Source organism: Trichomycterus rosablanca, chromosome 7, assembly GCF_030014385.1.
Source record: "Trichomycterus rosablanca isolate fTriRos1 chromosome 7, fTriRos1.hap1, whole genome shotgun sequence".
NCBI lineage: Eukaryota > Metazoa > Chordata > Actinopteri > Siluriformes > Trichomycteridae > Trichomycterus > Trichomycterus rosablanca.
Genome location: NC_085994.1, coordinates 40,844,867 through 40,860,493, shown reverse-complemented (window position 1 = coordinate 40,860,493; position 15,627 = coordinate 40,844,867). Strand labels below are relative to the sequence as shown.

The following is a 15,627-nucleotide window of genomic DNA, read 5'->3' as shown; positions in this document are numbered from 1 at the left end:
GGTCTGATGTTCTCCTTTTTGGGGTCTGTGGTTCCTCCTTTTTGGGGTTTGATGTTCCTCCTTTTTGGGGTCTGTGGTTCCTCCTTTTTGGGGTCTGAGGTTCCTCCTTTTTGGGGTCTGTGGTTCCTCCTTTTTGGGGTCTGAGGTTCCTCCTTTTTGGGGTCTGAGGTTCCTCCTTTTTGGGGTCTGATGTTCCTCTTTTTTGGGGTTTGATGTTCCTCCTTTTTGGGGTCTGTGGTTCCTCCTTTTTGGGATCTGATGTTCTCCTTTTTGGGGTCTGATGTCCTTCATTTTGAGGTCTGATGTTCCTACTTTTTGGGGTCTGATGTTCCTCCTTTTTGGGGTCTGATGTTCTCCTTTTTGGGGTCTGTGGTTCCTCCTTTTTGGGGTCTGATGTTCTCCTTTTTGGGGTCTGATGTTCCTCCTTTTTGGGGTCTGATGTTCTCCTTTTTGGGGTCTGTGGTTCCTCCTTTTTGGGGTCTATGTTCTCCTTTTTGGGGTCTGTGGTTCCTCCTTTTTGGGGTCTGATGTTCTCCTTTTTGGGGTCTGATGTTCCTCCTTTTTGGGGTCTGTGGTTCCTCCTTTTTGGGGTCTGTGGTTCCTCTTTTTGGGGTCTGATGTTCCTCCTTTTTGGGGTCTGATGTTTCTCCTTTTTGGGGTCTGATGTTCCTCCTTTTTGGGGTCTGATGTTCCTCTTTTTTGGGGTTTGATGTTCCTCCTTTTTGGGGTCTGATGTTCCTCCTTTTTGGGGTCTGTGGTTCCTCTTTTTGGGGTCTGATGTTCCTCCTTTTTGGGGTATGATGTTTCTTCTTTTTGGGGTCTGATGTTCCTCCTTTTTGGGGTCTGATGTTCCTCTTTTTTGGGGTTTGATGTTCCTCCTTTTTGGGGTCTGATGTTCCTCCTTTTTGGGGTCTGTGGTTCCTCTTTTTGGGGTCTGATGTTCTCCTTTTTGGGGTCTGTGGTTCCTCCTTTTTGGGGTCTGTGGTTCCTCCTTTTTGGGGTTTGATGTTCCTCCTTTTTGGGGTCTGATGTTCCTCCTTTATTATTGTTGTTCCAGGCAGCGATGCAGTTTATCGTGAACTACATGGCGGAGGACGTCGTCATAGCGAAGGTGAAAAGTGACGCCAGTCTGCTGTGGACCATCAGTCCTGCCAGCCGAGAGGCCATGATCCACGAACTCAGCAATTCATCTCACATCTACATCAGTGTACAGTGGAGATTACTGAGGTACTCACACACACACACACACACACACACACACACACACCATACACACTCACACACACCATACACACACACACACACACATCTACATCAGTGTACAGTGGAGATTACTGAGGTACTCACACACACACACACACACACACACACACCATACACACTCACACACACCATACACACACACACACACATCTACATCAGTGTACAGTGGAGATTACTGAGGTACACACACACACACACATACATGTAGAAGGACTTTAAAATCTCCAGTGATCCTGACTGCCTGTCTTGGACTGTGGAAGAAACCGGAGCGCCCGGAGGAAACCCCGTGCTGCCCACATGAACTTAACGTCTCGCGCGCGCGCGTGTGTGTGTGTGTGTGCAGAAACACGTCTCTGGTGATGAACGCTGAGGCGGTGGGTGAACACACCATCAAGTATGAAGATAAAGAACTAAAGAATAATCTGGTACAGATGCTGAAGGGGACTCAGAGCAAACCGGTGTAAGTACACACACACACACACACACACACTCACGTTCTCTTACACAAATATCCCCGTGTTTATGTCGTTTATATGGTACATTTTAAAGGAAAATATTAAGTATAAAATACTATTTTTAGATCGTACTGTTTGTATATTAATCGCATCATATTTTACTCATTGTTTTGGTAAACTTATATATTATATATCTACTGTACAATTAATATGATTATTATATCTATATACATCTAAGCATATATAAGTACAGATAAGCATGTACCATATAAAATAGTAACAATAATAAAATAAATAAATATAATTAATAAGGTCAGTGTGCAGTCAGAGGTGTTGATGCTCTAGTTCAGAGTGAGTTCAGTATATAATTTTATATACAGTGTAATAATAATGACTCTGATAAATAACTCTAATTTCTTAATGAATCTTTATAATTTTGTGCAGCATCATTGAAAATCTGTTGCCTAAATATATCAGAGGATCTTCAGGACCGGAGTCTAAAATGGCTCATCGACTGATCGTGGGTAAGTTCCAATATATCGTTTCACATTGTAACCTTTGATAATCAGCGATATAAAATGATAACGATATAATCTGAGCTTTTCAGTTATTATACATGACGTACGTGTGACATTTGCACTCACTTACATACAGTCCCTTACTGGTGTCTCGCCTCTGATAACTGGTTAATAATTTGTAACTGGTTATTGATTTATTATCATTTATTACCAGAATATCAGCGATAAGAAAAAAAAAAAAATCAATATAATAAAGAAGATGAACCCGGAAAACCATGAACAGAGTCAAATACAAAACCATAACATTTTAATATTAAATAAAATCAGTGCCGATTATGGACGATAGTTCTTCAGAAAATCACACTTTAGTAATAAAAATAACTGAACTCTTAACTTTTTAAAGAATTAATTCATAACAAGCTGAAATATTTGTATATATTTTGTTTGATTGTACTGTAGGGATTTGTGAGTAAAACAATAAACAATAAAATCATTTGTTAATAAAACATCCATAATTGTGTAGTAGCTTTTAGTAATGCAGTAATATAATCATTTATTATTATTAAATAAAAGTAACGGTGGCTCGGTGGGTAGCGCTGTCGCCTCACAGCAAGAAGGTTCTGGGTTCGATCTCCAGGCGGGGTGGTGTGGGTCCTTTCTGTGTGGAGTTTGCATGTTCTCCCCATGTCTGTGTGGGTTTCCTCCCACAGTCCAAAAACATGCAGTCAGGTGAATGGGTGTGTGTGTGTGTGTGTGTGTGTGTGTGTGTCCTGCGATGGACTGGTTCCCAGTCCAGGGTGTTACTATGTGCCTTGCGCCCATTGAAAAGTTGAGATAGGCTCCAGCACCCCCCTGACCCTATCTGGATAAGCGGATAAAAAAATGAATGAATGAATGAATGAATGAATGAATGAATGAATGAATGAATGAATGAAAGGAATTAAAACAAAGTGCAAACATTTAATAGTTTACCTGCTTTTGGCTTCTTGATGTCCAACCAATTTTATTAATAACATAGATGTTTTTTTTAAATCTATAGAATATAAATAAATGTATTTGACCGTGATGCATGTGTGAGTCAATAAAACATCTATAATAATATTTAAGTATGATTATGGATTTATGAAATTAAATAAAAGTGGCCACAGTAATGCGGCGATCGGCTGGTGCAGCAGTACAGTACGTTAGCTCGCTGTGCTATCGGTCAGTCGGGCATCTGCATGTAAGACGAGGTGGCCGAAACTAGTGAGACCAGCCGTTGGGAACTGGACTTGCCAGCAGGTCTTAAGCCCGGATAGAAATAGAAATAAGAGGGTTGTGTCAGAAATGGCGTCGGGTATCGGGATCAGATCAGAGGAAACGGGACACTGACCGGCGCCCGGGTACGGCGGCGTGTTTCTGACCCGAGGCTACATGCTGTAATGAAGCGTTCATGTTTTTCAGAGCACTCCCGTCACCCTGACGATCATCATCTGACGTTTTTCCGGCCGCTGTCCATCAAACTGCAGCAGGCCAACGAGAGCGCGGAGGGATCAGGGTCCCAGTGGTGGGTGGTGGAGGAGTGTGCGCCAGGCCCTCCACCAATCAGATGCCAGAACATCGAATTAATGGTTTTTAACGACAAAGTGAGTCCGTCCAGCCTCGGCTTCTTAGCTGGATACGGGTGAGACGCGTCTGCTTATTATTTTCATACATGATTTATTTTCAATTTAAACATCATATACCTTGGAAAAATGAATGAGCTGGTTGCACCAATATCTGATTGTAGGTTCATTTAGCTAAGCGTAAATTTAAGACCTTCCTGTTTACACTGGTAGTGATTCTGGACCCGTGCCGTGATGGTCAGAAAAAATTTCAGTTCTTTATGAAGCCTGAGGTGATTTGAAGAAAAAAAGGCCACTGGTCTGCTGGGAGGGAAAAGACGGGACTAAAAAAAGTGGGCGGGGTCTTCGAGGCTGTGTAAGGACCCTGGTTAGTAGCCCGAGGCGCCTGTACAGAAGTGGAGATCAGCTCTCCGTGAGCGAGACCGACCCACTGAAGTACGGGGGGATAAGAAGGGGTCGGTGGAGCTTGCACGTGTCGGAGGGAGGGCGTGTCAGGAGAATATACCTCCTCATACACCATCGCGGTCTCCAGCAGAGGAGGAGGAACTGGCTACGACTAAACTTGGAGAAAATGCAGAAACAATATAGTAAAAAATACAGACCAAGGCTGATGAGGATGTCAGCTCTGCTATTGGCCGACCGGGTGCATATATGGACGATGATTGGCTTGGAGGGTGGAAAGGTCGAAGAGATTCATCCTGCTCAACTGCTGTGATTACGACCTCTGCTGGCTGATCGATGCATCGATGTGTTGCACATAGACGGGACATAACGGAGATCAGTGCGTGACTCTCCGTACGCGATACGGATCTCCGTATGAATCCGTCTGGAAGGAAAATTGTGGGAAAATGTATTTTTTAGGACGTTTACATGACGGTATGAGCTGAACGATGATGTAAACCAGGGGTGTCCAAACTTTTGTTGTTGGGGGGGCTGCATTTAGGAGAAAAATGCAAAGACGGGTCACAGACTCATGCAATAAAATAAGTAAAATATGATAGGCCTACTCGATTACTAAAAAGAGATTATTACACTCTGTTGTTTCCTGACAAATTAAACATACCCACTTCCTTCTGAAATCAGTGAAAAAGGGACATTAATGCAGGTGTAACGTCGTTACCTTTTTGATTTAAGAGGAAAGGAGATGTGGAGCATTTTAGATCGGTTATATGTGATAGCGACACCCAGTGTTTAAACTCAGAATTACTTCTTTTTTTTAGACCTTAGACCTGTGGGCCAACGGACCGTAGTTTGCACTCACCTGATGTAAATGGAATAGTAATGGACGTTTCTTGGTTTTGCAGCATCGTGGGTCTGTACATGTCGGTGGTTCTGGTCATCGGTAAGTTCGTGCGCGAGTTCTTCAACGGGATCTCTCGCTCCATCATGTTCGAGGAGCTGCCGGACGTGGACCGCGTGCTGAAGCTCTGCACCGACATCTTTGTGGTGCGAGAGACCGGCGAGATGGAGCTGGAGGAGCAGCTGTTCGAGAAGCTCATCTTCTTATACCGCTCGCCAGAGACCATGATCAAGATGACCCGCGAGAAGAAAAACGACTGAGGCTCACGGCTGGGTGTTTTATATCGTACTGGACGTGTGGGGGTTTTTACTGACGTGAGCTGGAACGACTCGAGAGTGAATCGTTTCTGACTTTAATGGTGGAGCTGAAAGTACAGAAGAGGCCAAAAACTTCAACAACAAAAGAGGGCATCAGTGAGCCTACCACTTACTTACGGTCCAGGGATCTGTCTGAAAACCTACTGATGTCTCTACACAGAAGCATTTTACATCATCCTACACTCCCGAGAAGAGGGCGTGTCTAAATCTCCCTTAAAATGCTCCTACTGAGGCGCCTTAATTCTGAGTGATGATCTGACTGAATAACGTCGGAGCGTCCACCCACCAGGCTGTATTATATTTACATTTTGCTATATAAGCATGAATTACGTAAACGTTCACATTTCTTACACCCTGTGTACCGTATTTATCGTATCGCTGGTCCTAAAACCAGTCAAAACCCTACACACCCTACACAGATTTAACCAACTAAAGAAGAGACATTTAATCCAACACACAGAGACATTAAGATCAAAACAATAATAAAATATGAAAACATAATCCAGGTTTACTTTTTTAATTAGAATTAATTAGAAAGGAACAAAATATACAGTCAGACCGACTGATTAACATTTCTGTAATAATAATAATAATAATAATGATAATAATAATAAACCCAGGCTGCACTGTATTTTATTTACGCTCAGTACACAGATAATAATTCATTATATTCTGATTAAACTTTGGGATTTGAAGATTTTTCCAGACAGAAATACAGTTTGTGCTCGGTAAGGTGGGAGTTTGTCTCACTGCATGTCGTCGGGGCCACCAACGTCCGCTGCAATCATTAAAAACCCCTGAGAATAAAACAAGAGGGAATTATTTAATAATGTAAATATATAAAAAAGATTTATACATTCTGTATGTCTGTGGATTTATTACATTTCAGAGACAAAACATAATACAGATATTATTATTATTACATTTATTATTATTATATTTATTGTTATTAATTAATATCTAATTTAACCTCTAAACTCTAATAAGGAGCAGGGTTCCACCGTCTGTGAACTTTATCATGTTCTCCTGTGGCTGGGTGGGTTTCATCTTACCACTCAAAAACATGCAGAAGGTGGATTGACTGGTAACAGTAATGTACAGCTGCTGTATTAATGATCAGTATTTATGGTTGTGTTTGTGTAAATCTGTGTATCATCATTCATGTTCTTATTAAAGTTTTTATGTGTTTTAATAACCTCGTTCTCTCATAACTCACATGATACACTAAACACGATTTAAACCCCAGACTGATTCGGGTGGTCAGGGTCTACCTTCATCCAGCCCCCAGTAAAGTGTAAAATACTGAAACAGTTTGTAGTTAAAATCATTTTTGTTCCTCCAGATTTTTACGTCACTATAAACTCACATTTTCAACAGTCAGCACTGAATTCTGGAGACTGAACCCCCTCACGCTGGGTATCGGAACACCGTCCTTCAGCTCGTCTACAACATAAAACCATCATTTATTATTATTTATTAATATTTACAGGTTATCAGTCGTATCAGCAAACTCTATTGATTAATATTCATGTGATACGTTTCATGTTATTACTTAAACTTCATCTTTATAATCTTATTCTTAATCATATAATCTTAATCCTCATAATCTTAATCCTAATATTTATCATCTTAATCTTTATCATTTTAATCTTTATATCTTAATCTTTAGAATCTTAATCCTAATCTTTAGAATCTTAATCCTAATCTTTAGAATTCTAATCTTATTTGTTATAATCTTAATATTTATTATCTTATTCCTAATATTTATCATCTTAATATTTAGAATCTTAATCTTCATCATTTTTATAATCCTAATCTTTATAATCTTAATCCTAATCTTTATAATCTCTATAATCTTGATAATCTTAATCTTTATAATCCTAATCGTTATAAACTTAAATGTAATAATCTTAATCTTACTGTTGATCTTTGGAAGAAGAAACTTGCTCAGGATTAATTTGGCTGCGTTATTGATCGGTGAGATCTGAGAATAAAAACGAGAGCAGATTTAATCATGTGGGATCGTTTATTTCTTTATTAATATAAATACTGAGTGTTTTTGTGAACTTACTGGAAAGTCGCCGATCTGGGTGGAATCGAGTCTGATGGTGAAACTTCAGGCATCCAAGAATGTAAAGATTATTAGATTAAATATGTCAGTATTTTAGTATTTTAGTTACACACACACTGATTTATATGATTTAATAACAGAGTCGACGTACTTTGTCATCTCCACAGAACCCATCAGTAACTGCTGTTTAATAAAAGCTTTAGCACTGAGTGAGGCGTCCTTCAAAATAAAACATCATCATCATCATCATCATCACTGTCATTATTATTCAAATACAGAATAAAACTCACCAGATCCAGTCTGAACAGAGGAATCAGGCCGTGTTTGTTTTGTACCACGTAGAATTTGGCGGTGGTGAATAACTGAACATCGATCAGTGTGTTATTGAAGGAGACGAGCGGCGGCTCACGGGCATACAGCACAATCTCCATTAGCATGTTGGGATAGAGCTTCGGGAGCTACAGGACAAAATAAAAATCATTACATACATTCATATCATTATTATTATTATTATTATTATTATTATTACAGAACAAGTACGTCAGTACAAACCTGAGGAATCAAAAATCCAAACTGACTGGTGTTCAGGTGAAGTGGAGAGGACTTCGGGATCTGTAAATCACACGTGAACATGATCTGGATTATAAAGTGTTGAACCACTCAAGAATATTTGCTTCCTTTGCTTCTGTATTTATCTGGTCAGATACAGTCGGTACAGTTTTTACACTGGATTCCCTGTCTGACACAACCCTCCTATTTATATCCGGGCTTGGGACCTGCACTAAGAGCGCACTGACGAGTGCACCTTCCAACACTTGGGCTGTTTTTACCACCTCCTAAACGTTACCCAATTACGTCCATGCACCACTGATTTTTTATTATTTTAATTTGTAAAGATCATTGTGTGTTTCCCACTATACTGGCTCAAAAGTATGTGGACACCTGACCATGTGATTTTACGTGCAATAAATTCCACAATTACAGTGATTACTATGTAGTTGCCCTCCCATTTGCAGCTATCAACACCAGACAGAAACTAAAACCGTATAAAAATCTCTTGGCTTAGAACACGTGGAAACTCTGAGAGCCCTAACAGAAGAGTAGAAATCAGAAGGAAAACTATTTTAATATAAATTATCGTTTATTTGCGGTTTCCATAATATTAGGAACAGTTATGACGTATGGAGCGGATTGAAAAAGGCTCAGAATACTTCGTTCGGTACGAAACTCAGCTATGCCATCCGGCTGGGCTAGGCGACTACGTGAACAACGGTTAGCTTGTTGTTCATACAGGGTGGGAGCCGGATAGAGACCCTCAGCTGGCTGATTGATGGCGCCTGCACAGAGTCGAGGAATAACATGCTGATCAGGGTGTGTCTCTCCGTACACAAAGCTGATCCGCACATGAACTCGTGCAGGTGAAAAGATGCAGTCGGTACTGCACACGTGAGCTGTTAAAGAGGCTCAGGGACCCCAAACAGAACATGAGGGTTAAATAAAGGTTCGGGGGCGCTCAGGTGGCGCAGCGGTAAAATAAGCTAGCACACCAGAGCTGACATTTCGAACTCGTTGGTATGAAACTCAGCTCTGCCGAGCGCCTACTTGAACAACGATTGGTGGGAAGCCGGACCAGGGTTCCTCATAACTGGTGCAATTACAACCTCTGCTGGCTGATTGATTGCATCTGGCGTCTGATGGAGTCGAGGAATAATACATTGATCAGGGTGTGGCTCTCCGTACACAAAGCTGATCCGCATATGAACTCGTAAATGATACACTTTGTTGCATTCTAAGTTTTAAGGCCAGTTTTTAAGTTTTACCTAAAGTTTCGTCAGCTAACTAACAACTGGTTTTACACAGAAGCGTGTTTGGTCGAGGTTCTCACCATGTCCTCTGTGATGTTTATCTGTAAAGCTCCCGCGCTGAGATACGCGAACGCCGCCGAATTCACCAGGAACTCGGACACGCCGACGGTCAGCATGTAGGATTCCCGCCATGAGAGCTCAAAATGGTTGGGAGGAAACGGCGGCTCAGAGGGGGAGCGGACGCTGTAAAACTCACCCTGTTAGGACCAAAAACACAGAACACACACACACACACACACGTTTCATTAATCCATTCACAGCCATGATGAGAGGCGCCTCAGCACTGTGGTAAAGTTTAACATCGACGTTTGTTTGACAATCGGCATCCCGGGCTAGAATTAACACTTAATACTTCCTCATACTTACTGATTCTTACACAGATGAAAGTCTGCAACACACTACTATTAGAATTTTATGTTAAATTTAAGATTTATTCTATTTATTTACAGAAAAAGTTCGAATGAAACGGCTAATTGAGCTCCTACTGAAGCTAACAGAAAAAAACGTAGAAATGAGCGTCTCTTATAATTTGATGTATTTATACACCCTTATTAATGTCCCCCTCCTACTACAAACCTTATTTGTTTACATAATGTTTCTACAGAGGTTCATCTTCCACCTCCCTTTGTCTATTAATGTTTATTTATTTATTAGGATTTGAAGGTGATGTTTTACACTCTTATTCTATTAATGACAGGACAGGTAGTTACAAATTACCCATGATTCATACAATGTTGTATTTCCAATTCGTCTCACTGTCAAAGGATACCCACACAGACATGAGGAGAACATGCAAACCCTACACAGAAACGACCCGGACTGATCCGTCTGGGAATTAAACCCAGGACCTTCATGCTGTGAATCCGAAAATCCAAAAAGCATTCCACACTGCAGAATGTCCCCAGATCCCAGAGGTTCTCTGTTTACATTTCTGTATCTCCTGCCAATCATTGTCTGTGCAGCAGCCCGGCCGGTCGTCACCAGATTTGATGTTGAATAAAAGCGTGATATGAAGCAGGTTTGGGTTCGGATGCTGCTCATACCTTTACGAATAATTCTAATCCAGTGTTTTTCAAAATGGGCTCGTCTGTCAGAGAAACGTTCATGTAGACGAAAGGATCCACTTGCAGAGCGTCTGTAAAATCAAAGAAAAAAGTCTTTAAAGGGTTAAAATACATAAATAAATCTGATTCTTTTAAACTCACTTGTTATACAATAGAAATGGAGAAACTAAAATGCCTACTTTATCAGATCTTTGTTTATTTCACATGGTTAGAGGTTTTTTGGCCAAAAGAAAATCAGTTTCTGGGTGTACAGTTAATTAAAGCAGATTTTTCCAGTGTGTAGAGCTCTGAGCTAGAACTGTTGGACCCTTGAGCAGGGCCCTCTCACTTCCAGGGGACGCCTTACAATGGCAGACCCATTATTGATTAATGATTATTATTATTATTATTATTACTGTTACTATTTAATGATTCATTTTATTATTATTATTATTATTATTATTATTATTAGATTATATGTTACTATTACTATTATCAGTGTTATTATTATTATTATCCGTATTATTATTATCATTATTATTATTATTATTAATAATACCAGACATTGTTGCTAGGTGACTGTCGAGCTCCTCAACTCCTTTAATAAAAGCTGGACAGATCTGTAGAACAGGAAATAAATAAGAGCTTTCAGGTGTTTTATTTTGAATACATTTAATTAATACTATAAAATTATTATTATTATTATTATAAGTTATTATGTTTTTACCTTCACACGGATCTCAGTCATGACGTACCCACGGAACCAACTCACCAACTCGTTAATGATGAAACTAGATAATAAATATTACAGAACAAACACTCATTTGATTTTAATCTTTGATAAACGTCACCATCACTGAGAGCAGAATCTGAACCTGGATCAGGCAGAAGTGATTCCAGTTCAGAAACGTTTGGTGGTTTCATCACTTTGAGGTTTAAGTAACCAGCTAAAACCAGTTCACCCAGTTTCACACATTTGAGAGGTGAGTTTAGACGACTCATATAACTGTTACTGTTTTAAAGTCCCTAAATAATAAATAAATACATGCATAAATAATAATGTACAATTTGCACATTGTTCAGTGTTATTATAGTTTTGCATTTCCTGTTCATTAACCTTTACTATAACCAGATACTGACCTACAACCTATAACCAGATACTGACCTATAACCTATAACAAGATACTGACCTATAACCAGATACTAACCTGTAATGTATAACCAGATACTAACTTACAGCCTATAACCAGATACTAACCTGTAATGTATAACCAGATACTGACCCATAACCTATGACTGGATACTGACCTATAACCAGATACTGATCTATAACCTATAACCAGATATTGACCTATAATCTATAACCAGATACTAACCAAATACTGACCTATAACCACCTATAACCAGACACTGAGCTATAACCTATAACCAGATACTGACCTATAATCTATAACCAAATACTTACCTATAACCAGATACTACTGTACATACAGCCTATAACCAGATACTGATCTATCACCTACTATAACCTATAACTATATTAAATAATAATAATAAAATTGGGTTTTACATATTTACATACAATAATGTTCAAAAGTATTTGGACACCCATTCTAGCAACAGTTTGGGGAAGGCCGCTCCCCTGTGCTCTAGTATGATTGTTCCTCTGTGCACAAAAGCATAAATTCCCACAGGCATGCTCGTAAATCCTGCAGAAAGTCTTCCCAGAAAGCTACCGTATTAATATCGTATTAATGCCCACTGATTTTGGAATGAAGTGTGCAGCGAGGTGATTGTAAGGTGTCCGGATACTTTTGGCCATATGGTGTATATAAGATTGTGTTTATGTGTGTATAAACGAACCTGGCGCCTCCGTGGAAGTTCAGCTGCACATCTTCCACCCCGGCGGAACAGATGAGGGTGGAGACGGAGAGGCGGCGCTCATCACTCCCCACCTGCAGCACTGTGCTGAGATCAGCGTTAAACACCGCCAGCTCGAACCAGCCGCCGTCGTGACTGCACGTGAGCGTATAGAACAGAAACCATCGTGTTATAGAGTATACGACAGGAAAATAACAGCTGGGGACCCTGATGGCGTACGAGGAGGGAATATTCTCCTGACACGCCCTCCCTCAGACCCCTTTTTATTCCTGAATCCCAGTGCCTATATATTTTATACTAGAAAATATACAAAGCTTTGATTGTCCAGGATCCTTTCTGTGTGGAGTTTGCATGTTCTCCCCATGTATGTGTGGGTTTCCTCCGGGTGCTCCGGTTTCCTCCCACACTCCAAAGACATGCAGTCAGACTAACTGGAGCTACAAAAATGATGCCCTGTGATGGACTGGCGACCTGTCCGGTGTGTTTCCCACCTCTCACCCATTGAATCAGACCCACTGTGACCCTGACCAGGATGAAGACTGAATATATGAATGAATGAATGAATGTAGCTTACATGATGCCGAAGCGTGTATTCCAAGAGCCGTTGATCGCCATGGAGAGGCCGTTGACTTTCAGAGACACGCCCGTCCCCTCCGAAAAGGCTACAGCGGGTTCCGGCAAATCACAGCGGACGATGGACATGCTGGGGAAGATGAACAGTTTTAGTTGGTTGGTCATTAGTTGTACATACTACAACTCTTATACTAACACTTTTAACCTTTATTACATAATAAAACCAGATTTTTATTCATAACTTCAATAACTTTCAAAGTATTCGTCATATTGCTCTAAAACAAGTGTAACCCACATTACGTACTACAACTCTTATACTAACACTTTTACCCTTTAGTATTGTACACCATGCACACATGCCTGTTTATATGTATAATGTAGTATTGCACACCTTACACACATGCCTACATTATACATATAAACAGGCATGTGTGCATGGTGTGCAATGCTAAAGGGTGACAGTGTCAGTATAAGAATTGTAGTATGTAATGTGGGTTACACTTGATAATGTACAACTTGTTTTAGAGCAATATCCTGAATACTTTAAAAGCTATTGAAGTTATGAATAAAAATCGTACAGACTATGTAAAACTATGTAATAAAGGGTGACAGTGTCAGTATAGCAGGTGTATTTTGTCTTCTGGCTTACATGTAATGAAGTAGAACTTGTTGAGCACTCTGAAGAATTGGTTAGAAGGTTGTTTATTATTAAATTTTGTCAGCTTAATAAGGCAGATCCGAATATGCGAATATAAAACCAACTTTACCGCGGTGTTGATACTCACTCATGCAGCTCGTACTCGACCGATCCGACCAGGATGTCCACACGTCCACTCACATCCGGGATCTTAACGCTGCCCAGTTCATTCTGTAACCAGTCCATCGCCCAGTGACTCACTAAACACGTGCAGAAATAAACACGTGAGGGTCATCAGTGGTCCGAGCTTCTGTTTGTAATTTTAATCTGGTACAAATTTACATCTGCAGCCTATAGCCAACACTTTTATACAATATGACTGGATCATTTAAGCAATCGAGGGTTAAGAGCCTTGCTCAGGGGCCCAACAGGGGCAATTTGAAGCGGCAACCTTCAGATCCCGAATGAATGAATAAATGCAGTTGTAATAGTTTGATTAAAACGTGTGTTTTTGGACTTGTGTAAGAAAACCGGAGCACCCGGAGGAAACCCACACAGACAGGACCAGGACCGTCCACCTGGGAATCGAACCCAGGACCTTCTTGCAGTGAGGCGACAGTGCTACCCACGAGCCACCCTTAATAAACACATGAACTGATTTAAAGCTGTGAGAATGATAAAGGTACAAGGGATGGACCGCGCCTCACCTTTCTGCAGCCCCTTTTGGGACAGAACGGCTTGTAACGAGGGTTCGTCTGCACCTCCGTACGTCCAGGTCAGGAAGAGGAGAACCAGCGAAAACCTTCTCATCTTCACCTCAGGTTCACCTCACGTCACTCTCGATGTGGAAATAATCAAACGGTTTCTGTTAGACACTTTAGCCATAAAAATGGGTCATAGAGAAAAATAATAATTAAATTAAACTGGTACACGAACGCCCTTTTGTGGAGGCTTTACGTTGCATCTTGTAAACCACAGTAGGACCAGATTGCCACTATTTTAACTTTAATTTTAATTTTATTTTATTCATGGTAAAACTCATGAACAAAATGCAGGTCGCTTGAAAAACCCTGGAATAGGCATTATGCCCGTTTATACAATTCCAAATCAGAAAAAGTTGGGACAGTTCCTTACATTTACTTTGACATTTATTTGATGGCAGACAGGATGAACCTGAGATATTTCATGATTTATCTGCTCAACTTCATTTCATTTATTAAAAAACATCCATTCCTGCATTTCAGGCCTGCAAGACATTCCAAAAAAAGTTGGGACGGGGCAAGTTAGGGCTAGTAATGAGGTGAAAAAGCTAAATAATGAGGTGGTGTGAACAGGTGATTGTAATCATGGTTTGGTACAAAAACAGCATGAGGAAAGTCTTCGATAATCAGATGATCAGAGGATCCAGTTTGTCCACAAATGTGTGAGAAAATGATCGAAATGTTTAAAAACAATGAACCTCAAAGAAAGATTGGAAGGGATTTGCATGTTCTCCCTCTACAGTGCAGAATATCATTAAACCGTTAAAGGAATCAGGAGGAATTTCAGTGCGTAAAGGCCGAGGGTGCGAGCTTAATCAAAATAAAGAATAAATGTTTAAGTGTAAATACTCACATATTTAGAACAGGATATTTCAGCTCCTGTGATTTCTCTTTCTCGTCTGTCGCTGTTTTAACGTTTTAATTCTAAATAATAAAATACAGAAGCGACAGGTTCTGACCCACAGACAAAACTTCTCTGTCAGGGACATGTACGAGCACAAAAACCTTGTGCACCAGCGCATTCTTACTTCCTTATTCTAATAAAACTGATCTGAAACCCAGATGATCAGACCTAAAGTGGTGATACTGAAGGAACAGTAAATATAGAAAGAGGAAGTTTATAAAGTGACATTTATTTTACTGATTTACATGAGCAGTGAGGTGAGACGAGTGCTGCACAGCTTCTAGTGGTTATTTAATACACATTCAGTACCTAAACCCACCTCAGATTCACACAGATTGGGATTAGAGTTATATACAACGAACAAATGTAAGCAGAAATAGAAACTGCGTGGAGAAAAGTATTGGGACAGCCCTTAAAATGATTAAATTCGTGAGT

General features: G+C 40.2%; 2 protein-coding genes across 2 annotated transcripts in view; one reads left to right on the top strand and one right to left on the bottom strand.

Moving 5' to 3' along the window:
- Positions 1-5,400, top strand: part of si:dkey-11f4.7 (piezo-type mechanosensitive ion channel component 2) — a 48,563-nt gene extending 43,163 nt beyond the window's left edge. Inside the window, exons 51-55 of the mRNA XM_062998205.1 lie at positions 1,058-1,227; positions 1,607-1,723; positions 2,163-2,242; positions 3,680-3,899; positions 5,145-5,400. Of these exons, the coding sequence (XP_062854275.1) occupies positions 1,058-1,227; positions 1,607-1,723; positions 2,163-2,242; positions 3,680-3,899; positions 5,145-5,400 (843 nt within the window). The remainder of the gene's footprint in view (positions 1-1,057; positions 1,228-1,606; positions 1,724-2,162; positions 2,243-3,679; positions 3,900-5,144) is intronic.
- A 622-nt stretch (positions 5,401-6,022) lies between these two features.
- Positions 6,023-15,187, bottom strand: bpifcl (BPI fold containing family C, like). Its single transcript, XM_062999517.1, has 16 exons — positions 15,142-15,187; positions 14,235-14,363; positions 13,676-13,787; positions 12,892-13,020; positions 12,300-12,452; positions 11,164-11,227; positions 10,996-11,056; positions 10,437-10,528; positions 9,414-9,590; positions 8,081-8,140; positions 7,819-7,986; positions 7,680-7,747; positions 7,529-7,571; positions 7,378-7,441; positions 6,824-6,900; positions 6,023-6,254 (listed from the first exon to the last, which is right to left on the bottom strand). Exons 2-16 carry the CDS (start codon positions 14,335-14,337, stop codon positions 6,204-6,206), a joined length of 1,422 nt encoding a protein of 473 aa, XP_062855587.1. The 5' UTR covers positions 14,338-14,363; positions 15,142-15,187; the 3' UTR covers positions 6,023-6,203.
- Between the last annotated feature and the right edge of the window lie 440 nt (positions 15,188-15,627).

Excerpts from the sequence above, each read along its gene's own strand:
- bpifcl (XM_062999517.1), bottom strand. The coding sequence starts at position 14,337 with ATGAGAAGGTTTTCGCTGGTTCTCCTCTTCCTGACCTGGACGTACGGA. Across the intron at positions 9,591-10,436 it reads GATTAGAATTATTCGTAAAG|GGTGAGTTTTACAGCGTCCG; the intron begins GTATGAGCAGCA and ends TGGTCCTAACAG. Across the intron at positions 7,572-7,679 it reads GGTTCTGTGGAGATGACAAA|TTTCACCATCAGACTCGATT; the intron begins GTACGTCGACTC and ends GGATGCCTGAAG.